The sequence below is a fragment of the Pezoporus occidentalis genome, unplaced genomic scaffold, assembly GCF_034315485.1.
Source record: "Pezoporus occidentalis ecotype Australia unplaced genomic scaffold, CSIRO_AGI_Poc_V1 ctg137, whole genome shotgun sequence".
Lineage (NCBI taxonomy): Eukaryota > Metazoa > Chordata > Aves > Psittaciformes > Psittacidae > Pezoporus > Pezoporus occidentalis.
The window spans coordinates 34,622-61,971 of record NW_026913177.1 but is presented as its reverse complement, the minus strand read 5'-3'; the positions used below and the strand labels follow the sequence as shown (position 1 = coordinate 61,971).

General features: G+C 36.3%; 1 protein-coding gene across 1 annotated transcript in view; it reads right to left on the bottom strand.

Moving 5' to 3' along the window:
• LOC134158920 (mucin-5AC-like) overlaps positions 1–25,978 on the bottom strand; it is a 38,277-nt gene extending 12,299 nt beyond the window's left edge. Inside the window, exons 1-31 of the mRNA XM_062609342.1 lie at positions 25,870–25,978; positions 22,175–22,243; positions 21,180–21,233; positions 20,530–20,791; positions 20,012–20,126; positions 19,298–19,388; positions 18,366–18,475; positions 17,934–18,150; positions 16,864–16,989; positions 16,285–16,402; positions 15,320–15,458; positions 14,169–14,279; positions 13,533–13,602; positions 12,644–12,781; positions 12,395–12,559; positions 11,924–12,018; positions 10,979–11,105; positions 10,001–10,253; positions 9,046–9,098; positions 8,571–8,671; positions 7,606–7,757; positions 7,046–7,184; positions 6,845–6,958; positions 6,199–6,378; positions 4,467–4,706; positions 3,589–3,745; positions 3,181–3,309; positions 2,700–2,826; positions 1,949–1,992; positions 1,666–1,860; positions 27–409 (exon numbers count right to left, since the gene is read on the bottom strand). Coding sequence (XP_062465326.1) covers positions 27–409; positions 1,666–1,860; positions 1,949–1,992; positions 2,700–2,826; positions 3,181–3,309; positions 3,589–3,745; positions 4,467–4,706; positions 6,199–6,378; positions 6,845–6,958; positions 7,046–7,184; positions 7,606–7,757; positions 8,571–8,671; positions 9,046–9,098; positions 10,001–10,253; positions 10,979–11,105; positions 11,924–12,018; positions 12,395–12,559; positions 12,644–12,781; positions 13,533–13,602; positions 14,169–14,279; positions 15,320–15,458; positions 16,285–16,402; positions 16,864–16,989; positions 17,934–18,150; positions 18,366–18,475; positions 19,298–19,388; positions 20,012–20,126; positions 20,530–20,791; positions 21,180–21,233; positions 22,175–22,243; positions 25,870–25,942 — 4,347 coding nt within the window. The 5' untranslated portion in view covers positions 25,943–25,978. The remainder of the gene's footprint in view (positions 1–26; positions 410–1,665; positions 1,861–1,948; positions 1,993–2,699; positions 2,827–3,180; positions 3,310–3,588; positions 3,746–4,466; positions 4,707–6,198; positions 6,379–6,844; positions 6,959–7,045; positions 7,185–7,605; positions 7,758–8,570; positions 8,672–9,045; positions 9,099–10,000; positions 10,254–10,978; positions 11,106–11,923; positions 12,019–12,394; positions 12,560–12,643; positions 12,782–13,532; positions 13,603–14,168; positions 14,280–15,319; positions 15,459–16,284; positions 16,403–16,863; positions 16,990–17,933; positions 18,151–18,365; positions 18,476–19,297; positions 19,389–20,011; positions 20,127–20,529; positions 20,792–21,179; positions 21,234–22,174; positions 22,244–25,869) is intronic.
• Positions 25,979–27,350: the final 1,372 nt, after the last annotated feature.

Sequence of the window (27,350 nt, the reverse complement as noted above, 5' to 3'; positions counted from 1 at the left end):
TTTATTGTGAATGGTGTTGATTTTACAGCAGTAGTTGTGAATTCTGTGGTTCTTGCCGTCATAGTTGGTAATTCTGAACATGGTATGTAACTGCAGCATAATATTCTGATTTCATAATTATAGCAGTGCTTAGATTGCTGGTCTTTGTTATTGCATATTAATCCTGTACTGAGACTACATTTAACTGTTTGGTTAAGATTGTTTATTTCTATATTTGGGTGTTCTTTGGCTCTGCATTGAACATTGTTTGGGTTTTTACACACACTGTATCCTTTTTCTCTGAGATTTTCAAATGTTTCATAATCTCCACTATCCTCTTTATTTTCAGGCTGTGTGCAGTCATACCATTCTGACCACAAACATATATTCTTCACACATACAGTTGTCACTGGTGCTGCAGTTGTCATTTCTGTAATGAAATTGAGGAAATATAAGTCTCATCTATTTTTATTAAAGACAGTGCCAGGGCTCATCTTCCATATTTGTTAATGTTGGATCTAATATCATATATGTTAATTTAGTCTTTTAATTCTAACGATATTGCTTTTACAGTTTTGAATTTAATTTCTCAGGTATGTTTTGATCTGATTTTTGTATTCTTTTTCTAGTGATAATTTATATGACATTTATTAAATGCTGCATGTAAATATAGCTAATGTGGAACAGCAATATATAGGATAATGTGATCTCATGATTGCTATGGTTTAAGTAAGAGGAGGTTTTATTCTCCTTGGTATTACCTCTGTACTTATTTGCACTTAACTGCATAAGCACAGAGGCTTTGAAATATTTTTCCGGGTTAATGAGTTTTCTACTTCTGTTAATGTAACCTGTAATATATTTATAAATATAAGATATATATTTAACATATGTATTTTATATATAATACATTATAATATGGAATCCACTAACATAATATATAGGAAATATATAATCTAATTAGTCTTTTTTGCATATTTCTTTTCATATTCTTAGCATTTTAAAGATAACCATGTGGAATATATGCCACTTTCTTCAGACGGATGTTACTTAATAGAAGTCTTAAAGTTCAATGTTTAGTTCTTGCTGACATATTGTATAATTTTGTGGAAATACTTTGCACAATTTCTCAGAATTACATGGTCACTGTAATAAGTTAACTGCAGGAATAATATAGAATTGTACTGCAGGACTAGAAGGCAACTATTGATTTAGTTTTTATATACAATTGGGAAAGGTTCCAGAGAATTGTTTTAAGTAATTTGAGCATGTCCTCAAGTTAGATGTCTTATCTTCAGTTTGCGCTAATGTAGTCAGTTATTTAAAAAATGGCAGTCTCTTGTGTTTTCTGAAGTCTGTCTAGAACTGCTGGGTTTTGTATGCAAGGAAATGAGGAGGTTCTCCAAGGTGCAATGATTAGTAAGATGTATTAATTTTTTTCCCTTGGAAAAAACATGGTGAAACAGTGCAGACTGAGTTTGTAAGAATTGCTGTACTCATTTCTACATCCTCGATTATGGTCATCTTTAGCAACTGAACCTGCCAAAAGAATTGGTGGTTTCACTGGGAGTAAACAGTTTCAAGTAAAATTTTATGTCCTTAACTAATGAAAGGGCCCTCCATTTTAGCAATTTTCCATCCCTTCCAGACATTTTTTCAGTTATTTTAAAGAGTATTCATGCATACCTGAAGCAGTAGTTTCGAACTGACTTGTAAGAAAAGGAAATGGGGTTGTTGTAAAGATGCCACATTTAGAGATATTTCTGCTAATTGTTCCATTGACATCACATGTTGCAGTGAAACACCATCCAGTTCCATCTGTGGTGTTGTAGATGACTTCACCATATTTATAGTTGTTCCCTTCATAAATGCAGTGGCATGCTGTAATTCAAAGGAAGTTTACTATCAGGCATCTATGAAAAGATAATATCCAGTATTTTATTTTCTTAATAGTTCTTAGCTGTCTTACCTTTATCATCAAACTTGCACTCTAAACCATCTGATGTGCATTCACTGAAATGAGAATTAAAAAAAAAAAACCACTGAAAAAATATAAATCTCCATATTTTTTTATTATGAGATAATTTTATTAATCATCTTGTTCTGCCAGATACTTGCATCAAAGTACAGGACACTTTATTTGTGTTTATTCCTTGAATGTCCAGTTCGTGTTGGGTTTTTTCCTTTTCCTGTAATTTTCTAAAATCTTTCTTTATAGTAACCCAAACTTACGAATAGAAGTGAAGCTATGTATTATGCAAAGCTACAGGAGGAAGTCTTGTCCTTTCTTTGTACTTGCAATATTTTTGTACTAAAAGGGAGGTTAAAGAGGGAAAGAGTCTAAATACTACAAGTGGTATAAGAATGTAATAAAATCCTTGGAAGTAGACCCCTATTATACATTTATACTCCTGGAACAATATTTTTCCTGCCATAGGAATTGGAAATAGAGAAAGCCTCGTCATAAAGGACTTACTGTTCTTATTGTATCTTTATGCGGAGGATTTACAGCATAACCAGGAACAAATTCAACTGAACATAAAATCACATATGAACTTCTTCCTACTAATGTAGTAAGAAAACTGGCATTATATAGTAAGATATTATGTTTACACAGGCAGTGTTAACTAGTCCTGTCCTGTAACGGGAGCATGCAATTTCCCACTGCTGTTTCGATTATTTTTCCTTGTACATGATTAGGTTGGAATGTTGATTCTTACCATACATGGCATTCATCCCGTATGTATATCTTTCCATCTTCGTTATAATAACAGTCACAGAGACTAACGCACTTCATCTGGTCCTCATGAAAATATGGCTTGTCTGGTGGGCAGTTAGGGTAGCAGCCTGAAGGAAGGAAAAGGACATATAGGAGATAGGCAAGAATGCGCTACAGTGAGCAAAATTTTTATTTGTGCAGAATATGTTTGCAGGTCTTGTTTTTAATAGTCATAATTTTGCTACTTATTTTTTTCCAATAATTCTAGGAAGTAGTGCAGGGTACTAGCATCAGCAGAGCCCACCCACAAGTACTTGGTCTTACAGATGTTTTTAACTTCACTTTCCATACTTTGCTTCCATTTGCGTGAATGCAACAATGTTGAAGAGAATGGAGTGGTGCAAATGTAGCTGATGGTGAAATACACTCCGTAGAAAGTAGTAGAACTATAACAAAATAAGGTAGTTGCAGCTTTTTTTTACCTTCTAAACCTGACAAGTTATGGAGGCATTTTCCACTTGGATTCCTACAGGTCTTCATACAGGAGGCTCCACAAGGCTTATAGTGCCATTCACATTCCCCTTGCTGATTGTAGTAATCACAAAACAGTGCTAAGGAGAAACAGAATTTGGACATGCTCAGAAAAAGAAAATAAAAAAGAGCTTTTTTTGACTCGTGCCAGTTCATCATATTACTGCAGTGCTGCTTGAACAGTCCTGAAAACTGGGAATGAGTAGGTGAAATTGTGTCACCATAAAAACAGCTTAGTGTGAAAAGTCTACATAGTGAGATTATAATGCACATACATAAGATACCTAGAGTGTGTGTTAAGCAAGGCACTATGAATTTAACTCCACTTGCAGAAGAAGTATTTATGACATAAAACTCACGACAGATTGATGGGGTTCTCCAGGCTATGCAGACACCAACTTCACTACATGCTTGAGCATAGGCAGCTACTGCTGTACAAAAGCAGTCACAGTCTCCTCCAGTGTCACATGCACAAGCATCTGTCACACATGCTTGGTAGTATTTTGCTGGTTCAACCTGTTAATAAAAAGAAATGTAATACTATATATCCTACCATCTAAACTCTTTCTTAGCTTTGCTAAAGTAATTTTCTTAAAACTGTAGTATTTCAGAAGAAAGGCTTACGTCAGTAATTTTTTTTTCTTTTGCTTTATATACACTGTTAAACATCAGAGGTGTTGCCAGATTATACATCTGAACCATGTATTGACAGATTTTTCGACATCCAGACTTGGGTCCTAGTAGAAGATTAGATTCATGTTTGCAAGCAATACGCAACTGTACTTGAAGATTAATGTCTCTGCCAGTGGAAAGAACTAAATAGGAAGAGCACAGTTACCCTGCATTGTTTGGTATATACTTAGTGTCAGATAAAGGCTATGCTGATACTTCATTACTGTATTATTATTTTGTTGAGCTTGTGTTCTGCACATGGTATATGAAATTTTTTATTTCTGCCACACTACAAGAAAATAGTAATTATTAAACTATCATTCTTTTGTAATATGTCAGTATTTCCTTTGAACTAGATATCCTTTTATTTCTTACAGGTAGGGACTATAAATCTGTCCCATGAGTGGGATTCGTATTGAAGTTTTCCTGACACAATTCAGAGTGAAACATAACCAGTGAATTACTAGCAAATTAGGCATGCATGTGAAAATGTATGGGGATAGCAGCTTCAATAATACATAGACCTAGTCTTCACACTAGAAGTGAACTTTTGCCCTGGTAATACCTGAGAGTGACAGGCAGCAAAGACATTGCTGTTGATGATGCTACACTGTTTCTCTGACCAGGATTTTCGATAAGGGTTGGTAGAACAGGGGTCCTTTACGCTGGAAGCATCAGGACATGTAGAGGATACTTTCCAGCTGTTTCCAAACTCTAGGACATTCTCTACCACAGACTGACTCCTTGTAGTAAAGTCATTGATGCCGCTGCCATCATAATTTCCACAGAGGCCACAGACCTGGCCCTGCAAAAAGAAGTAAACAAAATAATAATGGATGAGAGAAACCTTGAAACAACATCTGAGGCTGAAAAAGTACTTGAAATTCCATTCCATTCAACATTACTGAGCACCTTAATTCTTTGTTTCCTCAGCAACAGAACGACTACTGCTAGAGGGATACTGCTTTTGACTTCTCTTTTAAATCTGCACAATAAAACCATCCTTGTCATTCTAACTTTCAGTCTTCTGAGGCGTGTCTTTAATGATGAAACAAGGATTCAGTTAACTGAGTTCTCAATTTAAGCCCTGTTTTATACAGTAGATGTACATATAAAAAACAGCCTTAGAAAGTGCATAAACACTACCAGTCCTGCCAGATTGTCTGCTCATTGAGTCTTTACTGTTGCAACTGGTCACAGGTATAAAAAAGAATTACATTTTCCTTGAACATCCAGAAACATCCCTCATTCTAAATTTATGGATCTGTAAAACTGATAGGCTGCAGTAGATGCTATGCTCTCTCAACAAATCTAAGGTGCATACTTCCCATATTACTACTATTTGTATAAAATTCCAGTGGATGAGGCAGCAAAATAACCTATGATACTGAAATTAATTTGTATATCTAGTTCTAAATTACTCTTAATTCAAGAGAATATGGCCTCAAACTGCACCAGTGGAGGTTTAGATTGGATATTAGGAAAAATCCTTCACCAAAAGGGTTATCAGGCATTGGAACAGGCTGCCCAGGGAAGTGGTGGAATCACCACCCCTGAAAGTGTTCACAAACCATGTAGATGAGGTCCTCAGTGACAGGGTTTATTGGTGGACTTGGCAGTGCTGGGGGAACAGTTGGACTTGATGATCTTAAAGGTCTTTTCCAATCTAGTTGATTCTATGATTTTATGATTCTGAAAAGTTACTGCTGTATGCAGTAAGATAGCAAATTACTCATCTACTACACTTTTTAGGACTTACATATATTAAGCTAGAAGAAGGGGTATGAGAACAGAAATACATTTCCCTTATCACCTGTGTAAATCATGCTTGCAAAACACATGGCAGCATTTTACAAGAGGCTTTCACTCCTAATATTTCACTTCCTTGTTCTTAAAGTATGATAATGTGATTTGTGTGTCAATGAGTACTGGAAACAATGGATTACTTTCAAGATCACGACTACTCAATTTGTTTTAACACATGCAGCTATGTAATTTTAGTAAGGTCTGATAACCTTTACCAAGATTCAGTGGGTAATTTTAACAAAGTCCCAGAAAGCAGTTTGCCAGTTCAAGTTCTGTCAGGCCAAGTAGGCACTGAAAGCTGCCTTCGGAGCTCAGAAGAGCAGCAGGATGATGTCATGGCTTCCTGAGGCACCAGAGGAATGGAAAACAACGTGGGATGTCCTAGGAATGCTAGAGACATCACCTGTTTGGGATCTTGGCAGGGTCTCAAGAAAATTCACACACAGTCCAAATCTGGACTGTAAATTGCCATTTAACTGCTAGTTCCGCACCTTAAAATCAGGGCTGAGCTTGATGAAGATGCTGGTTTTCTTGTCCCACATGAGTATCAGTCCACTTGTGGTCTCAATTACTACGTACATACCCATATAGCGGACTGTGTATGGCACCTCATTATTTTGTCCTCTCTTTATGACACTGACATGCTCCTCACCAAGTATCAGTTCATAGCTCTGAAACAGGAGGAAAAGGTGATTAGAAATGAACTCAGTAGCTGCAGCTCTGCTCTTTTTCTCTTTTTAAGGATACTATGCATATTTTATATAATGAAAACAAATAATCCAAATGTGATAAAACTACATAGTTCAAATTTTAGGTTCCAGGAACTGTGGTAGAAAGGTATTTTAAGCGGCATAGGTCAAAAAAAAAAAATTTGGCAGTCATGGAGGATCTAAATTGCACAGAATAAAACAATTATGACATGATAGGCTAATTTCTGCTATTTTCCTGTAAATCTGTAGTTTCCCCAAGGGTGATATAAAATAGTGTGGGAAAAGGAAAAGATAGAAAGCTGGGAAGCTCTACCAAATATTTCACTTCAATCTGATTTAAGCTTAATTTTCCAACTTCCTTGACGCAATGGATATCTAGGCTTCTCTTGAGCCCTAACCAGTTATAGAATGAAGTTGTTCTTCTTACCTCTAAGAAAACTTTGATAGATTTTGAACAAGTTGTCCCACTGTTGCCACAGGGAATATTTTCAGTAATAACCCGAAAGGTTCCATTGGCTGTGCCACTCATCCCACAGTGGTCCTGGGTGGAGAATAACATTTTAAAATACATTATTTTTGTAGACACAGTCAAGGTAAAGTGTCATATACTATTGCTAATTATCAGTACCTGGACTAGTGTGTATTCACAGTTTCCATTGAAGTTGAACCTTTTGTCATCAAAGGTATTATAATGACCATCTCCATAAACAGCACAAGTGCCCAGACATTGATCTTTGGTGCATTCCCACTTCCTATTCTTGCATACACTAGGAGTGAGAATAAAACATTTTAATAATAAAACAACTCACTGTTTTGTGTAGACACATCCCAGCAAATCAGTATTTGTTTGGCAATTCATCCCTGGTAATGTTGTACTGATTCTGGAGTGAAAATAATTTTTTAAGTGAAGTATTAAAGCAAAGTTCTGTTGTGCCGCTCTGAATGCATTAACTGCAGAACAGGGTAATACGAAATGACCACTGTAGTCCCAAAGACTTCTTCCCATTCTGCGCTTTGGCTATCTGTCTATGTCAGAAGGAAACCGTCTCATACTGTTTAATCCACAACTAAGAGATCTATCAGTTGGTGACATGTGTAATCCAAATATTTCTTTACTGCTCTACTATGTAAGTTCTTTGGAAAGACAAATGATGGAACCAGGAATGATACTTCTGAGGAAATACTTACCAGGTGTTACAGTCAACGCTGATCTTTTCCCCAGGCTGATACATGGCTTCATTGTGAATACATGGACATTCCTCTTCAGGAATACAATCACCATTCTCATGTAACACAAGCCCAGCTGGGCACACGCAACCAGATATGCAATGCATGCTATACTAGAAAAGTCAAGAGAAGATAAAATTTCAGAATGAAATATTTGCAATAGAAAAACATTAAAATAAAATGTCTTTATATGGTCTTATTGCTGCCTATCTTAAATGAGAGAGGACTACAAAGTGCTTATAGGACAATGGAACAAACTGGAATTTATTAGCCATTGATTTAATAGAATATATATCTGTTAAAGATGTTTTGTGTATGCCAATCCTGATTACTCTGCTACAGTCTGTGAAATTTAAAATACATTGAATTGTAAGTCTTGCTCTGTATTAGCTGAAGCAGCCTTGCACTTTGTAGTTGGTGACTGAATGGAGCTTTAAAAAGAAAATACATAATATTTTTTAGGTTTGATTGGTTTACATCAAAATGTATTTATCTCCCATGGTACTTATTCACAAAATGGTATGTGGCATGCATTTAGATGGAATATTATAATTATGTGTGAAAGAAGTTCCTAATTGCATTATGGTATAAGAAAGAATTATTTCTCCTACCCAGTTCATAGCCAGTAATTTTCTCCTAAAGAAGTAAAATATGTGTCCTAGATATTTTCACTACTAATTACTGTTACCTGCAGTAGCTGAAGAAAGGTAGACACCAATATTATGAATTAAATTGGATGTTACCTTATTATATTTTTGTCTAAGGGTCCCATTATTAATGGTTTATAACATGGTTTTAGGCTTTTGCTACAAAAACAAAGTATCTATGTTGTAGATTTGGAGTGGATCAGATAGATCAGTTACTTTACCACCAAAAGCACAAACAAAACCTGGAAGCACAATTTCATCCAGCCCTGAAATACTTACACACTGCATATCCAGAGTCTGACAACTTTTTTGACATTCTGTTCCAGTTGTGCCTTCACTGATGTTTCTACAGTCTAAGTAGACCATGGGAGATTCACAGACTAAAGGAAGGAAAGAAATGAGAGCAATCAGAAATGGCTCATCTCTAGCCATTAAAACCCTCTAGAAATCCTTTGGACTTACATATTTCAATTAGTAAGGATTGCTGTCTGTATTAAATAGATTCATTTCAGAGCACTGAATTACCAGAGAAAACCCCCAGTATTTTAGAAAAAAATCATCATGAAAAAGAAATCCTATCATTAATTTAGGTTCACTCTTGCCTTTTATGATAACTGTTGCACTGTAACTAAATCAAAAATACTTCTATTATTTAAAACTCCATTAAGATTTTATCATTTCAATCAATTATATCAACTATTTCTGTCCAGAACCTGTCACAGAAAAGTGGAAGAAGATTTTTATTTTTTTTCACCTCGATCTGGATTGGGTTCTCCAGTGCAATCCAGTCTTCCCTGGATGCACGTGCTGCAAGAGAGGAAAAAAAAAAAAAAAAAATCTCTTAAATCATGTATTGAGACTGAGAGCTACTTCTCTCTTGTCAAGTTTCAGAATTTCCAAAGGAAAGAATTTCCCTTAATACCACTACCAGTGCTGCTTTCGTGTGATATCCAACACTGAGCCCTGGGGAACACTGCTTCTGGCCAGGGCCAACTGGATTTAACTCCATTTTCCACCACTCTTTGGGCCTGGCCATCCAGCCAGTTTTTCACCAGCAAGGAGTGCCTCTGTCCAAGCCATGAGCAGTCATTTTCTCCAGGAGAATGCTGTGGGAAGCAGTGTCAAAGGCTTTACTAAAGTCTTGGTAAACAACATCCACAGCTTTTCCCTCACCCACTAAGTGGGTCACCTTGCCACAGAAGATCAGGTCTGTCAAGCAGGACCTGCCTTTCATAAAGCCGTGCTGACTGCGCCTGATCACCTGAGTGATGGCAGTCATGATGATCTGCTCTATAACCTTCCCTGTCACTGTGGTCAGACTGACAAGCCTGCAGTTCCCCAGATCCTTCTTCTGGTCCTTTTTGTAGGTGACTAGATTTTGTAGATTTGCTAACCTCCAGTCAACTAGGACCTTGCCTGTTAGCCAGGACTGCTGAAAAATGCTTGCAAATGGTGAATACTTCCACCAGCTCCCTCAGTACACTTGGATCGATCCCAGCTGGCCCCATTGCCTTAACGTATGTTTCAGTGGTACAGCATATTCTCCTTCAAGCTCAGGGAAATATGCACCTTCTTAAAAGTTGAAAAAAAATGAGACAGCATTGTATTGAAATTCAGGCAGGACAGGCTGAGACCAATTTAAATGTAGCAGATTCTAATGAGAAAATATATACAGTATTGCTTGAGTGTTTTGCAACGGATTCACTTACCATACAAGCCCATTTGCTTGGACAGTTTCTCCAGATGATATGGGAGATCCTCTGTAGTAGCAGGGGCATTCAGTAGCAGGCACGCATCTGCCACTTTCATCCATGTAAGTTCCATTTATGCAGGTGCAGCCATCAACTGGGACAAACTTAATTTTGCATGTGACATCATGCTCGCTCAGAGATCGACAAGTGGGTTGACAGGAAGAGATGTTATAGCTGTAGCTTAGGGATTTGGGACATGAGGTGTATTTTGCTTGAGAGAGAAAAATAAAATAGATTTGTTAATTCCAGGTGGTAATTTCTGATGGGGAAAAAAGAAACCATAGGCAGTAGAAATAACATGTACACAATACTGCATAACTCTGCCTATGTTGTATCTTTCATGTATTTCTGAATACTTCCAGAGTTAGATCTGAAAATCTACTGTACATGTGGATTATGTGATGTTTGCAAAGAAGAAAATATTTTCTTGAATGGGATTTCAGAAAGAAACCTCCATTTGGTGCTGGCAAAATTTCTATACCTTTTTAAGTATGAAATAAGATATCTTCCTGAATGTCTCCTCGTATACTGAAAACAGACCTACTGGTGGTGGAACCCAGCATGCAGCTTCAGAGACCTTTCATTCGCAAGTATTCCGGTTAGAATTACTAGTACTGTTACTATAGTATGTCACATTTACTCTACAGTAACTTGTCATACATGAAGCTGTAATGAAATTCAAAGTTGCATAGAAACACTTTTATAACAGCAGTCTCTTTCCTAGGCAGCCTACGTTTTCTGTCTGTTTGTATTCACTCTTGCTAGCAATGGATTGATTCTAAGGGAACAGCAGAGAATTACTTCCAGAAGTTCACTTAACAAAATCCCTTCCTCACCACTTATTATAGTTGTCTAGAAATCAGTATAAAATAGTCCCTGACCAGCAGTTTTTATTGATGTGTATTCATAGGAGAGGGGATAATTAAGAGTACTTACAGCAGACATCGGTCCTCCATCCATCCAGCTGTATTCCTTTTGCAGCACAAGCTCTCACATAGGAAGACAGGGCTGCACACAGACAGTCCTCACTGTTTTTACAGTTACATGTGTCATACATGCAGTTCTAAAAATGCAGAGAAAAATAGTCTCAGCACTGGTAAAACTGTCAGTCTAAAAAGAAAGAGCATTATCTTCCTGGTCTTACGCACTAATCCTACCTCAGATATGCTCACTCATAAACAACACTAATATAGCTTTAGCAATATTTTTTAGCAAACTTTTCCAATGTTTGTCTACAGTTGCCTGGCCAGGAAGAGTGAAGGTAATGGAAATTCAGTTGATGTGTGCAGTTATTACTGGGAGACAGTGGTCTTAAAATCTGTTATACATTTAGGAGTTTCATGTCCCTCTGAACCGTTTTTACGAATATGCTGCAGAATAGCATACAAAGCTCTGTTCATGGTACACAATCTAGAAACATCATTTCACCAGTGTCCGTATCTGGGTGATTCATAGTGAGAAGAAAGATTGGTAAAACATTGATAGCAGAATACTGAAAATTAGCTAATGGGCTTTCTGTGCCAACTATTTATTAGTTAGATGAGGCTGATGAGACAACAATTTACTGATATTCAAACAAGCATTTGACATGCCTTTGTATACACTTGTTACTGCATGTGTGTATCCGTCCAGGAGTAAATAGCTGCCTTTTCATTTGCAAGCAAGTCAGGATCTTGAAGCCAAGACTGACAATTGAAATAAGGTAATGTCACGACACAAACAGAAACACACATTGAGAGAAGGAAGTGCTGCTGTACAGAAATGAAAATACAGGCATTGCGTAAGATGAGAGAGATATATGGAACAGTCCTTTTCTGGTAGCTAGTTGTAATGATCCTATTTCTATTTTTTTCTAAGGGGAAAAACAGTCTAACAAAATACCATGTGGTAATCAGAGGGATTCACTGCATAGTGACAATCAGCAAAAGGTCCTTTCTTGTCAGTTAGTAGTCCACACCAGTGCTGAGCATATTTTTCTGTGAAAAAAACAAACAGTACAAATACTCTTTGTATTTCATTAGTCAAAAAACCCCTCTGCCCTGGGCTTTGAAGCCAGTTCTGAAATCACATAAAGTCTCTCTTTTTCTTATCCTTTTTTGTTTGTTTGTTTTTTCCACTCAGCATCTGGGCTAAGGTTCCTTCAATTTCCTTCAGTTACATTTCTCTAACTCTTACTAAGAAAAGCCTTATTGACTTTGTTAATTATCCCTAGTGCATTCATTTTTTTCTGGTTTCAGAGCTATGTTTTTACCAAGTATGTAAGTCTTTCTTCTCTTATCTTTGCTTTACAACATACGTGTTTTCTTTAGTAATAAATAACAAGAACAATAAAAAAATCTAAGAAGCACACACCATTATCAATGCTGAGTGCACAAGGGTTCTCAAAACTGCGCTGGACTTTAGGGCATGAAGCCTGAGTCATCCATGTATCAGCAAATGCTGTTGCTGTTCCTTCAGTTATTCCACTTATAACCTTGAAGTCATCAGTTTCGAGATCATTGAAATTGCCACAGAGACCTGTTGAAAAGCAGTGAAAAGTTTGTATTGCTCATACTAGACAAAAGACATTAAGCAACGTGTTCTTGTATTTCATTCACTTACCACATGTCTGCCCTTTGAAAATAGGATCCAGTCGCACAAACACTTGCATCATGGGTATAATTTGAATTTCAAGGAGGACACCAAAGTTTGTCTGCATGATGATGAAGAATGATGATGGTCTGAACACATTGGCGTTAGCTACAGATGAAGAACAGAATGGTCACTTTCTGAGTGAGGTCAAATGCTGGAAACAGTACACCATTATACTATTCTCCTTAAATTTCTATCACAACTTTTGCAAATTCTGAGGTGAAATAAAGCCAATCTTTATGAAAATGTATCAGAAATATGAATCAAAATTTACAGTTCAGAATTTGATTGTTGCTGCCAGGTTGTTAACTTTATTCACTGTCTCAACGTTAAGCAGATGGCTATTACTCCTTCAGAGTAAGAAGGAAAAACTGTATGGCACTAAGCATTAAAAAGAATACTTTTGCTAAGCTTATACAGCATAAATTGGAGCCCTTACTCTGCTGGAAATGGAAAATAAGTGGATCAGGAGGTCAGAGATACCACACAGAATTGCTACTTATTGAGACAGAAGAGCAAAAATCAAACTTCTGAGGAAGCATCTTCTGTGTTCAGTTTTTGGCAGTGAAAAGGAAATAAACCTTACACTGAACAAATCAGGAGAGTGTAAATGCTGTTTGCTTCTGTTTGAACTCTTTCCTATGCTTGTACTGTCTCACATTTCTTCATGACATCAAACTTCCCACTTCTACCTCAAAAGCACTTGTGTCACTCAGGAAATATTCCAAAGAGAACTGGGAGATACGAATATGCAGGTTCTGAACAACTCACAGTCCCTTTATCTTCCGTTAAGAAAATAAGCAGTTGTGGAGTTGAAGTTTTGTTCTTATTGCTCAGAGAATGTTAGAGAAAGAAATACCTGATGAAATGGGCAGCTGGGTATAGATGGAGTTCACATACACACCACCATCAGGTTTGACCTCGATGAGCTGGTAATGAAGAGGAACAAGAGGAAATTGTGTGAAGGATAACTATAGTCCAGGGAGTAGTAATAGTGATGACTACAGTGGTATTAATTAAAAAGAGATTAAAAGGGTAGGTTTTTTGTGACTTCACCTCCTCTCTCATTCCACTCTGTACATTTCCTGTAATAAAAGAATTATTTCTAAAGAGACTTTCTCAGCTTCTTAGGGAATTACAGCACCTTGGTCTCTTCAAATGTATCTATCTTTGTGATGAATTACATCCCTTAACAGTTGTAGTTTCTAACTTAAAAGCTTATGGTTTTTTCCATCTAATTGGCAGAGAAAATAGTTTTTTTTTTCTGCTTGGTGACTACAGTGTCTTTCTTAATGAACTTCCAGAAAGCCAAATTTATGGCCGATCTGATTTTCATTAAAAAATAAATTTCTTTTCACTGGATTAAAAATAACATGTACTTATCACATATGCTGACCATTTGAGAGAAAAATTCAGTTCCCTGATGAATTAAGGCTTAGTTTCTTTGCTCCCATATTTTCAATAGTTATTTCCCATGCTTATTTTGCATTCTTACAGTTTGTCCTTTATTCATGTTGAGGGTCACTGTCTCTAAGCATGTCCCAGTTTTTGTTAGGCCACATTTGCGTAGTTCTACCAGGATGGCAAATGTTCCATCTGTACAGTGCTGAAAAAAAAATGCCAACAGTTATTTCATGAAAGGCTTACTTACAGAAGCTTTCCCTGTAAAATTTTCCCTCAACTCTGAAAAATATACCCGTTTCTGAAGAGGGGACAGTTTCTCCTGAATCCCTGGCCTTCTTTGGCCTAAGATTCAGTTTTGCCTTTTGTAATGATTAGGAACAATGTGAAAATTTGCATTTTATTAATGATATACATATCTGGAGCTTTTATTCATGCATACTTATAATGTTTGATTCAGTTCTGCTGTCTTTTCTTTCTGTAGGTGGTATCAATGCTAGATGTAAATTTCAGATAAAACGTTTTTCAGGAGAGCAATAAGATATAGCTGTTTTTTTTTTTTTTTTTCTGAATCATGCGGATGAGGGAAGAGGAAAAAGGAAAGGAAAGAAGGAACAGAAATAGCCCCTAAAAGATAAAGAAAAATACTTGTACATTGCCTTAGTTAAATATTTTGATTATAATTAACTTTTAATTTTTCTATTTCTTTTGACTTATTTTTGAATTTATTTAAAAAAGGTTCAAAACCTAAATGAAATATGTCATTTGACTTGAAATGATTTTCTGTATTTGAACTTCCCAGAAATTAAATAAAAAAGTAGGTCGTATAAATTGAATTTTTTTTTCCTTCAGAACTAGTGTAGTTTTTCAAACTTGTACCATTTGGCCCAATACTGTACAATACAGTAACATGGCAAAAATTCTGCAACTCAGAAAGCTGGATTAATCATACTGAGGAATGCAGATGAAGTAAATTCTTTAAAAACGCAGTGCTTTTCAACAAATACTACATCAAGGAACTGGAAATTCCCCAGTAAACACCATATACTGTTGCATGACAGTCTAATAGTTAACTGATGATTGCCATTTGAATGGCAGCATATGTTCTAGTAAACATCTGGCTAACTGAGAGGCAATTGAACCTCTTTATGTCAAAAGAGGTAAGTTTCAAAAGTGTTAACTGAGATGAACTTTTCTTTCTGTAAATGTGTAAGGCTTTATGACCTAGTAATATTTGCTTCCCACCTTAGAAAGGACATAAGTGCAGTTTCCATGGTGATCATAATATTTTTTATCGTATGTGGAAATGTGTGAACCTCCCTCTACTGAACATGTTCCTGGGCATGATGTGTTTTCACAACGCCACTGGCCTCCATTACAGGTACTGGAAGAGAAAGAATCACATTAGCTGAAATGGGTAACAGGGCTCCAGAATATAAGGAATTATGGTGAAATTGGGTTCCGCTATTTTGCTGCTGTTTTTTCCTTCAGGTTGTAGGTTGACACACAGTAAATCTAGGTTTAGGACTTTCTAAAACGTTGTGAACACATGATGCAACACTTTAAAAGGAATGACTCTGGAATGCATTCACTTTTCTTATTTAGTTGTTTTCCTCCTTTGAACAGGTGAACTCTCCAGCAACAGGTATTGGATGATTAATTGCTTGGGTTTTGTAGCTAACATAAATCACAACAACAAATTAAAATCTCTTCTGGTTTGTTATTCAGATATGTCCAAAACTAACAGAAATATAACCCCATGTCTATTCTTAATGCAGAGTATCTCTGTTTTCTAAGGCGATGTGGTAGTATACAAGTACAGGATTAATAACTGTAAAATAGAGGCTGTAGTGTGTCATCCCTTCCTTTCTCCACAGAAAGTAAGTATCTGCAAATACATAAATAATGCCAATTTCATTCCCTTCAGAGAAGTCCACATGTTTGAACAAAATAAACAAAGAGGAAGCATTTTAATTGACTGGTAAGAAATCTAAACATGGTAAATCCTTGCTTTCATCACCTTGAGTTAGAGTGCAAAGCTTGTTAAGGCTGTTGCTAAATGAAACACAGAATGTTCTTTATTGATATTTTGGAATTGTAGCGGTCAGTTAAACACGCATATCAATTACCAATGATGCAATTGCACATAATAAACCATTAAACTCAGTATGTGAGAGGAAATAGTAAGTTGGAAAATTTACAAAGTTTACCAGGAATGACATTGCCCTGAAAAGGAAGTTCCTGTGGCGTATGCATTGCCATTGTAAACACAGGAGCACTGCTGACGGGGAATGCAGCCAGATTTATTGATGTCATCAAATACAGTCCCTAGATTAACAAAATAAAGACAAAAAACTTGATCAGTTAAAGAGGTATTTCCTATACACCATTTCTATTTGCTACAAATCCTAAATATCATTTTATATCTGCAGCTATCATGAATGGACATACCTATGCTGAAGCCAGTAAGACTATGCCAGTTCGTACAATGAAGGATTCAACCTTTATATTCCTAAACTCCATCTGCTTTGAAAAAGGTACTGTAGTACAATAAGTATCTTGTTGGGGTACTGGCCTTGAACTGTTTACTGTTCTGCTTTCCTGCTTTCTTAATGTTGCACATATATTGGCATTTAATTCAGGTTTCTTTTCTCAGCTGAGACATGACAAATACTGGTCATTTACGGCTGTGAGTAAAGGGAATTTAAACCCCAAGGAACCTGCTCAAATCCTACAGGTAAGCTGCTGCTGTTCTTTGAGATCAGAATTGTGAGTACATAATAACTTGCCTGGTGGGCAGAAACAACCGTCCATACAGTGTTCTTCACAAAACTGAGATGGTTCAGGATTGGTGCATGTGTCAGCACAGGGGGAGCCACACTCCTCATACTGCATGTTGTAAGGACACTTCTTGGCTAAAATTTTGAAGGAGGAGAGATTATTTCATTCAAAAGTGTTTCTGGTCCACTGTGTATGAAAATATTTATATTCATTTAACAGCTAAATGTAAAAACCACACTAAACTGCAGGTTGACTGCCAGATCTCAAAATTTGCTAATTTAGTCACCTAGTTTCATATTTTACAGTTGAGACGTGGTTTCCATGATTGCCTGGGGCCAGACTGGCTCAGTGACTGGATTTGTGTGGACAAGAAGGTAATGACCCCTCTAAGTCAGCAAGGCCTGTGTTTCTACTGAAAGCAACCTTCACATGAACACCTGTCTTGCTATTGAAATGTAAAACTTAAATTCCTAAAGCTTTAGTATATTTACATTTTCCAGAGAGCATTGGAAGGACAAATATACCTTGTGGGGTTTTGTTCTGAAGCAAATGCAGGTCTGATGACAGTATCAACAACTACACCCCTAATCTAGTATGTGTTTAATTCAGTGCAAATCTCTGTGAAGATTACACTGGTGCAGTCTCCTCACTACCAAAGAAGAGGAGATAAATAAGTACTTAACACCTGTGAAGACCCAATCACTTAACAACAGAGAATGAAAAATGCTGTAGCCACCATGAGTAAAGGAGAGAAACAGGAATACAAGCTAGCAAGCCTGCCTCTTTCTTCCTCCTTTCTCCTTTATTTGATTATTTTACTGTCCCAGTTAATTAAGTAATACCTTGACTCTCAATTAGATTATCCATATAAGTCTTTGATAGTATTTAATCCAGTTTACATTAGAAACCTTAGCTCTTTTGCTGAAGTCTTCATGCTGAAACTTGCACATCAGTATCCTCTGGAAAATGCAATCATCTTGAATGGTCTGCAATTTGTCATTCATCCTCAGCATCATCTCAGAGCTTATTGTTTTTTAGTTACTGGGCATAAACTAAGGCTATCTACTGTGATACTTACGACACAGTTTTGAGGTTCTCCAGTTCAGAGGATGCCCACCAGCATGAGCACACTGCCGGGAGTATTCAGCAAAGGTGTCACAGATACATGAGGCGTTTTTAGACTCTTCGGAGCGGCACAAATCTTCTTGGCAGGCCGTAATGTACTCTTTAACATCAACTAGGTGATTACACTCTGCAAATGCAGAGCTGGTCAATGTTTCCTCACATATGTCATCCTTAGGAAGAAAAAAATTAAAACCTAACAAACTAAACAAAAAAAATAAAAGAGCAATATATTTGTATTGTTACTTTGTATAATTATTCTTTAATAGAATCATATAAGCTCCTTTAAGTTGCTGTCTCCCAAGGGCATTTCCTGTTGACCCAGCTGAAGCTGCAGAAGGATATGTATAAGTTTGAAAGAAAAATGAAATACTAAAAAAATCCTTACAAAAATATCAGTGCAATTGTCTGGCAGGGTAGAAGCAGAGTCTTCACAGACTTCTGTTGGCCCATCCATTTTCTGCATATTCCCAAACTGCATTGCTGTAATCTTAATATCTGCACAAAAGAAGTTTAATAATGAAGGTTGGGGGATTTTTGTTCAATGCAGCTGTGCTTTATTTTTTTCTTCTCTCAAAAATTCTGTTCAAGACTGGCCAAGACAGCTACTGCCCTTAAGTCTTTAAATTTGATCATCACCCCTTCCAAAGGAAGCACTACATCCCTGTTTCAATTTTTCTTGCAGAGCACCCTGGAAAAAGTAAACATTAGGAAACAATTTTCAGCCTATTACATCTGGATGCAAACTAAGATTTTTAGTAGAAAAATAACAAACTGTTTTCAGATTATGTTGAGCTCATGCAGGGAATAGAGAAAGAATCTAAACAGGGATTTGGACAATGGAGATAGATGCTGGATAGAATGCTATCCAATGCTGGATAGAATGATGAAGATAAGATCTTACAAAAATTATGCAACTCATCAGGCAAATATACCAATTTTAAGACAGAACTGAAACAATAAATGGACTGCCTAGACAATAAAATTGCATTTTTCTTTGAATATGTTTCTATACCTATTTCTGTTATTAGTTGAAATCCGACTCATTTTTATAGGGTTAGCTGATAATGTAAATAAACCATGGCATACAAGGAATATGCAATCAGTTCTTAGCACGCGTACTGTATTTATGCTTAAAATATTAAATCACATTAACTGATCTCTGCACTACTTATTTGTGAACAGAGATTGAATCATAACTTCTGGATAAATCATTTAACAGGATAGAAAAGATGAACGCTGATTATATTACAGTTAAAAGAATACAAAGAAAGTAAGTTGAAGACTTCAGAAACCAACTGTATTACTTAAAAAACTTACTGTTTGAATAGAACTCATTGTAAATTGGAAAGCCATTGAAGTCCCCACAAAGTCCACAGGTCTGATTAGCATATTTCTCATTCAATTCCAGCTAAAATAATGGACAGTAAATAGATAGATGTTAGTGTTAACATTTTAAAATAGGTTGAAGACCACTGAAAGCACCTGCAACTGCTGCCTCTAAGTATTTTCATAATTGTGTAACTTTATTTAGCAATCGAATTCAAACCTGGGTGATAGAATGAAGAGTTGGCTTGGATTTGATTTACAACACAGAGTTCAAGTTATAGATGCTATTGATGCAGACTTATGTTTTCACTGTATTATCTGTATTGCTCTTAGCCTCTTTCTTTCTATTTCTTCTTCAGAAAGAAAATCAAATCCATAGTAAAAATGAAGTCCTAAGAGAGTGAAATTCTGCTAGAAAATTATACCTGAAGGGGTAAGTATGCCCTATAACGATGCCAATGTGTTAATGATACAGTGAAAGTGATTTTTCACTTTTTTAAGCAGATGCCTGCTGTCCACTAGATGTAAATCCCTGTAATTTTCTTTAGGGCTACCTGGATGTAAACCTATCTTATACTAAGAAAGAATTGCTCAACAGTATGATAGTAGAAGGTAATAGTAACCTCCTAAACAGATATGGACCAGCCTATTCAAAAATTAGCTCAGGTCCCTGAAGATGCAGGCAGGTCCAGGAGCAGTTCTTACCAGGATATTGTCATCTTCATTCCACATTAACACAACACCCATTTTGCTGGCAACTTTGACATAAATGCTGCTTTTCTCTATCGTAATTCCAAATTCTCTGTATGGCAGTTGAACTCTGGGAAAAGGCAGAAAGAAAGCTAGGTATTTTCTGATCCAGATGTTTGATAAAGAGAAAGAAAAAAAAAAAGGCTTGTGGTATCCAGCATGTGTAAGAATTCTGAAATAATGCAGTTATGTGGAAAGAAAAGCAATTAAAACATAAGATGGTATAACATCATCAAATATGGACCTGAATTTGGATCCAACTTCTCAGGATTTTTCATCCAAATTGTATTTCTGAGTTAATCTTTAAGGGAAGGATCATTTACTGTGAAAGGAATTAATAGTAACTAATTTATAATGGTAAAATTGTCAGATTTATTGAAAAACATAATTTCTCCCCTCAAAATACACCAAAGTACTTTTCAAGTCTGAAAAAAAGTATGGGGTTACCAAACAAGCATTATGAATGAACTCACCTGTTGCTGTTGATTGTTACAACATCCTTTGTTAGTTCAGCAGCTACACCTTCAAGTATCATGGTGATACGGTTGATTGTTGGAGCATTTTCCACCACTGTGCGCCTAATCTGGATGTTGAAATCCTCATAGGGAGTGTTGCAATGGGATGCAAAAACGTAATTACAGAGCCCAGGGAAGGAGAATATGTCTCCATCGAAGGTCTTGAAGTGGAAGTTGCCCCATGTGCTGCACACGCGACCATTGTGAGCAGGATTGGAAGCTGTGAATTAACACTAGCTGTAAATAAATGACTTAAAATTCTCAACCTTAATATTTTGAAAATCAGCTTTCTCTAGATTTCATGTTATCATTAAATAGTTTCCATCTGCCTACCTCCATTTGTTATTTTCTGTCCATCTATCCATTATAAAACTGTATATTCACTCTTCACTCATATCTGTTACTCATATTTCCCTATAAATGGTTATAGTTATCTTCATCTAGAGCTTTATTAGTCATCTACATTTCAGCTAACACTTCAATATTATGTTTCTTAATCATTGTATTTCTCTTCTAAAGAATCCATGACTTCCTTTACCAGTCCCTTTCCCTGTCTGCATCCCCTGAAGCTGAAAACTTACTGAATACATTTAATTTCCTCTACTTACGTCTTATTAATGGATCTGTCAGCATTGGCCAGATGAAGTTTACCATAGCAGAAGCTAGAAGAAAAGAAATAAACCAAAAAACTAGTATAACAATACCAACATTTGCACCTAAAATTTATCTAGAAGGGACTGGAAAATTAATATGCCAACTCTAATGAAACAATGTTAAGCCTGTTTTCTGTTTCACAGGCCATGGATAGGTTAAAAGTGCATACTAAAATTCAAAATCAGTATAGTTAAATCATAAGAAGTTTCTTTCAACTGTGATGATCTGCATTTTCTACCTTTTTGACCCTTTTATAGAAGTCTGTTTTGTGTTAGGAGCAGAAATTCACAGCTCTGCATATTGGAGTGCTTCAGACACACTGGAAAATTCAACAGGTTAAGGGGTACTAGATTAGCCTATTACTGGTACAAAAGCATAGTTGCCTTCTCATTAAACCTTCTCTTTCTAAGGAGGGAATAAACAATTTAATTATCCTCTTTGCTCTCTGTTTAGTATTTTTCTGTTAAGGGGCTGAAACCCTTCAGAAATGGCCACAAATCTGTTAACAGTATGATCACAAATCATTACATTGTAGAAATCAATGCAGTTGGGTTGCCATCTTGATTTATCAACATCAGCTGCTGACTTTACAGTTTGCCAAAGTGATCTCATTTCCTTATTTATTTGGAACCAAACATTGCATGTGTATTCCACTTTGGTATTGTTTTATACATATTAATGCACATATGCATACAGCCTCTACAAACACACATCTGGTTTTTTAGTTGCCTATTATTACAGAAATATAACTACTCTGTGTGATTAGTATTTGGTATCTGTTATCTAGTATACTATCAAATATACTATTCTTACAGAGAAAGGGGCTTGTTAATACACATGTATCTTTATTTGACATTACTGGCAATATCTAGGGAGGTTTTTTAGGCATTTTCATTATTAAGCAGAGATGTGGCAAGTAGATTCAAACACACAGTATAAATGAACATACTGTTTTGTTTCTGCTGAATATCCTCCATGTATTTGCTTCCTGTTTCCTGCTGGATTTCAGTGTCAGCTCCTGTGAATAAATTGTAAAAAACATATTAAGTACAATTTCCTGTATCTGAACTTTTAAATCAAAGCTTTTAGATGTGATCAAAGGACCCAGGTGTATCTATATAAGACAAAGGGGACAGTCCTCTATCACATCAGAAAAAAAGAAACAGCCCCTTCCAAAAGGTAAAAAGCAATAATGCTTTCTATTACAAATACAGCTCTAAATTCAAATAACAATTCATTTATATCTCATTTCTTTTTTCTAATGACTGGATCACAGCCCTTAATTCACTGCTGCACTAAATCTCGTTAATAAGTGAAACAACAGGAAGAATCAGAAAGTCTATTGCCTATAGCTAGGCAATACTAAGAAAGGGCACAGAACTGGTTAAAAGAAACAAGGGACTTGGGGCTTGATCTGCTAATGGCTGCAGATACTTCTATGCCAATTTCTTTTACGCCTAAGCATAGGGCCTTTTCTTCAGGAGCAAATCTGGAGCCTCAGTCAGGGATCTAGATTTGCCTTTCAGCTGGCTGTAAGAAGGCACCTCTGAATGATGATACAAGGGTCCATAGCCTGAGAAGTAACCCAGGAGAAGGAACCAAAAGAACCAGGTTTTTTCTTCTAGCCCTCTTCTCACTCTGAAATGGTTCAAACTCACATCTTCTCTGCAGAAAACCTTAAGCATCGTACTGTAAGCCTATTTGACCAAGGGCTCTTGCTACACTACCTGAAGCTGAGACACTGTGCTGAAAACAGTGGGACAGAGGCACAAAATACAGGCCATGGTCATGTGACCACATGATTAGGACACTCAGCTGCATCAAAACTTTCCTAGTATTGTGCCTTGCTTGAAGGATTATTTTTATACCTCCAGTTAAATGGTTAGGGGATCAAATATGTGAACTGTCTTACAGATGAGGTGTCTTCTCTATCAGGACTCCATACATTTTTAATTCCTTTCCATACATGGCCTAGCACTACCATACCAGCAGAAATACTGACAAAGACTTTTGAGAGATGAAGAATTTTGACATGAAAACCTGATGCCTAGAAAAAGACTAACCCTGAACTAGGTTAATGCTCTAAGCTCGTCTTTTATCAGGAAATATAAGTAAAAAATTTACTGATTTACTGTAAAAGAAAAATAGGTACAACCTTATTTTGTGAAGGACTGAATTCTGTCAGCATGTGATAACCGTGCTTGGAACATGTTGAATAACATGTACCTGTAACCTGCCAAGTCTAAATCCTCAAAAGATTTAGGTGATGAAATTACTAATATCTGAATCCTCATCAGGATTATGTGAATGAGCAGTCTAACTGTCTAGAGAATTTCTCTTTAAAAGAGGGACTGCCTCTGTAATTAAGTCTTAAGTTAAACCCCCTTTTTCCTTATACAGGGGGAAGAGTTCACTGACTCAGAAATGGATCCATAACACCCATCTCACTGAACAGGGAGCCACCTTGGTGGAGTAAAGAAAAATGATGAAGTCAGGGATGTGCCGTAAACCTCAGTCACCTCAGGTGTTTACATTCGTTGCTGACGATTTCCTTCACTTCAGGAACTCAACCCAGATACCTCCATGAAAGCTGAACAATACCTTTGCCTTAAAAATAATCAGACTGGGGCTCCTTTTTTTCATTGTAATTATTTTTCTGATGTAACTCCTGAGTGTTTCCACCATGTAAGCAGACTGAATAACTGATCCCAGAGCAGCATCACTATATATAGAAGTTGCTGCAGTGTCTGCAGTTTCTTTCAGACCTAAGCTTTTAATTCTTTTCTCATTTAACTTTGTGAGTGACCTCTAGTGATGTATAAATAAGTAACTTAGGATGGATTTTAAACAAATTTTTAATTTCCTGTTAGTGTTTCAGTATCATAGATAATGTCATTAAGTAAATGCATTCATATCATTATAATTCATCTGGTGAGAAAACTTGATACGGATCAGGTGAGACAAATGCCTCTCTAAGTTTTAATAATAGACCAGAATTTGCTCTCACCCAACACATCTATAGGAATCTCATCTGGCCTAGAATCATAGAATGTTTGTTTATTCTAGCATGAGAACCTTTCTAACAGAGCAGAATAGTATATACATGTATTTTGGCCTGTTAATTTTTCTCAAGGAAATAGCAGGGGCTTTTGTTTACTTAGCAAATACATCATTCCCAAGGAAATTCTAGCTGCACTGGTTTATTTAGCAATTGCACAATGCCACGTGGTTGACCATTATAAAAAGAAATGTCTCTTAGTTTAAGAATAGTCAAGATCATTTACTAATTGATAATTTGGGAACCTACCTAATTATTAATAATATTTCTAGATGCATCTTACTAAGTCATATCCAGCTGCCAATCCACATACACAATTATCGTTACAATCAATTTATGAAAGTTAGTATTTGACCCAAAATATAGTCAGGCACAGGATGTATGTGGACATAGTGTGGGATTGGGCTAATATTTTTTAGTCACTCGAGGCATTTGAAAATATTTTCCATGGAGTTTGATTCAAATAAGGTGGAGTTTGCTGGACACTGTCTAACCATTGCTCTTTTTCCAAAGCAGTATATCAGATTAGCATTGCACAGTACAAATAACTTGCTTGTTCAATGAATGGCTGAAGATGCTTTTTACTGACATTGTATAACTCTAAACATCAGCTTATACTCTAAGTGGCTGTTGTATTTTGCACTTAAATCAACTTGTCAGTATTTTAGTCTTTATTTCACAATCTATAAAGTAGCCTAAAAGTATATTTGCACTTGTTAATGTTTTGAAAATGATATTCAAGATAAATTTACATAGGCAATCAGAAGATATAAAAATGTTTTCAACAGGGCAGTAATTACTATACATGAATGAGACTGACCTACCAAGCTTGTACTCATGCAAGTAATTTTAAGTGGTCCCACTGACTTAAAAGGACTACTCATATTAAAATTACTGCCAAGACCAGCCCTGATAGATATAATAATTGACAGGAGGAAAAAAAACATGCAAAATGGTGGATTGCATATGCCAAATCTCCCAGTCCTGTTCACACCTAACATCAGTATTTTATATTCTTTGCATAGGGTATCATCAGTGCAGAATTAGTTACTGAAGATGACTGCCACATGAATATTTCTTTCTAGTCTCTTTCCCAACAGAAATTGCAAGAAATCTAGAGGAATCTGATATCAGCTCCTGATAGGTGACAAGATGCTGAAAAAGATTGAGCAGTGGTCTGATCTAACAATTGGAAATTGCACTGGTTTAAATTGCAAAAAAACAATAATCAACCCTAATACAAAATGCAGCAGGGATAAAATACTTCTGTAAGGCATAAGTGATACTGAAAACCTGACATTTTAAGACATGATTAATGGTTCTTTTTGGTTTTTGTCTTCAAAGCTGCCTTCCAAATGTAGTTATATGCAGGAGTGCAAGGCAATCTTAAATTATTATTAAAATGTTAAATCAGTTAATAGACATTAAATATTTAATGAAAATTGGAAAAAAACAACAACAAAGAAATCTTTTTAAATGCAACCATCTGTTAAGTGAAATAATGAGTATCGTTGTTTAAAATATATTACTGGATCTAGAGTATTTATTTTTTTTTTTTCCCCCAGTAAAAGACGGCAGCTTCTTACCTATCAGATGGACACAGCAAGCTGCTAATAGGAAAGCCCATTCTGGTACCCATATCCCCCTGCCAGACCCCATCTTGAGTGGAGTCTGGCACAAGTATGTCAGGTCTAAAGTTGGTCAGGAGGAGTAGTTTACCGGTGCTCTGTCACTCTTATATAGTAGGTGACTTTGGCTTCAGTCCCAGGTTGATTCAGAGACTCTAGAAAGGTGGAGTTTTGGGGATTTTAGCAAATGAACAGGTAAATAGAGGATCCTCTTCCTTTCTCAGAAACTGGCCAATGGTATTTGCATTTTGGGAGGAGTATATAGGTATATGTACGTATATTTTGTTAAGATTCAGTCTAATAAAGAAACATATCATGCAAATAAAATACAACTCCTCCTCCACAAATAACAGGTCCTGGAACAAATTTAATAAGGTGTTGCTTTACAGTTATGCAGATGGCATGTAAGTAGCTATTCTAAGTCATTCAAAACTGTAACTGGTGCCGGGCAGCTCCTTAGCAAAAAACTCCTGCTAATTTCTGAAGTCCAAGGATGTGTGGAGTATTTCATATGTAAGAATCCACTATTAGGTTGCCTCTTGGGGCAGCTCATCTTCCTGTGGAAAGAACAGACTAATAACCTTGAAGGGTCCTGCAGTACCACATGGTCACACTGAGTGTATGCCATGGAAACACTTCTGTGTGGTGCTGACAAAAGCATTAGGCACATATCTGAGGAACATAAAGCTAGCTTCTCATAGTCTGTATCCTGTATTTTATTAGGGATGGGGTTAAACCTTGAAATCTACTTTTAAATTCTCTGTATAATCTGATTTTGCCTTACAGAAAATACCAGAATCAATTTCAGTCAGACAACCAGACACCAACTTTGTAGGAGAAAATAAATGTTACAGTGATTATGGCCTGTGACTGATACATCATTTCAGTATCATTCCTGTGTAATTGCATTCACATCCATGGAGTTAATAAGGACTACAGATTAGAGAAACAGGCAAGGAATTGGGCCTATTAGGCTTGCCAGTATATGTTTAATGTACTTTTTTTTGCACACTGTTTTTTTGCAATTCTACTGGATTATAATTTCGAAGGCTGGAATGAATATATACTTCAATAAACACAGGCAGTGTTGCTACTTCTTTTTTTTTTTTAGCTTGGCATCAGAGGTAGGTAGTATGAATTGCTCTGGGCAGATTTCTGTTTCTTTCCAAGGGCAGTGGACCTTTAATATGGTAAAAGATTAACAAAAATGTTCACAATTCAGCACTTGCTATACACATATCATTTGTCCTCAGTTCATTTTCATCTTCAGCCAAGAATGAAGGTAGCTGATGGATCAGAATGTCTTCATTGTAAGAAATGGAATGAGAGTTGGTGCTCAGTGGGAGATTTCATAAGAGACACCTGACAGCTATATATAAGAAGTTATATACCAGGATTTTTAGGGATGCAGAAAGGACTTTGTATAAAACAGGACAGTA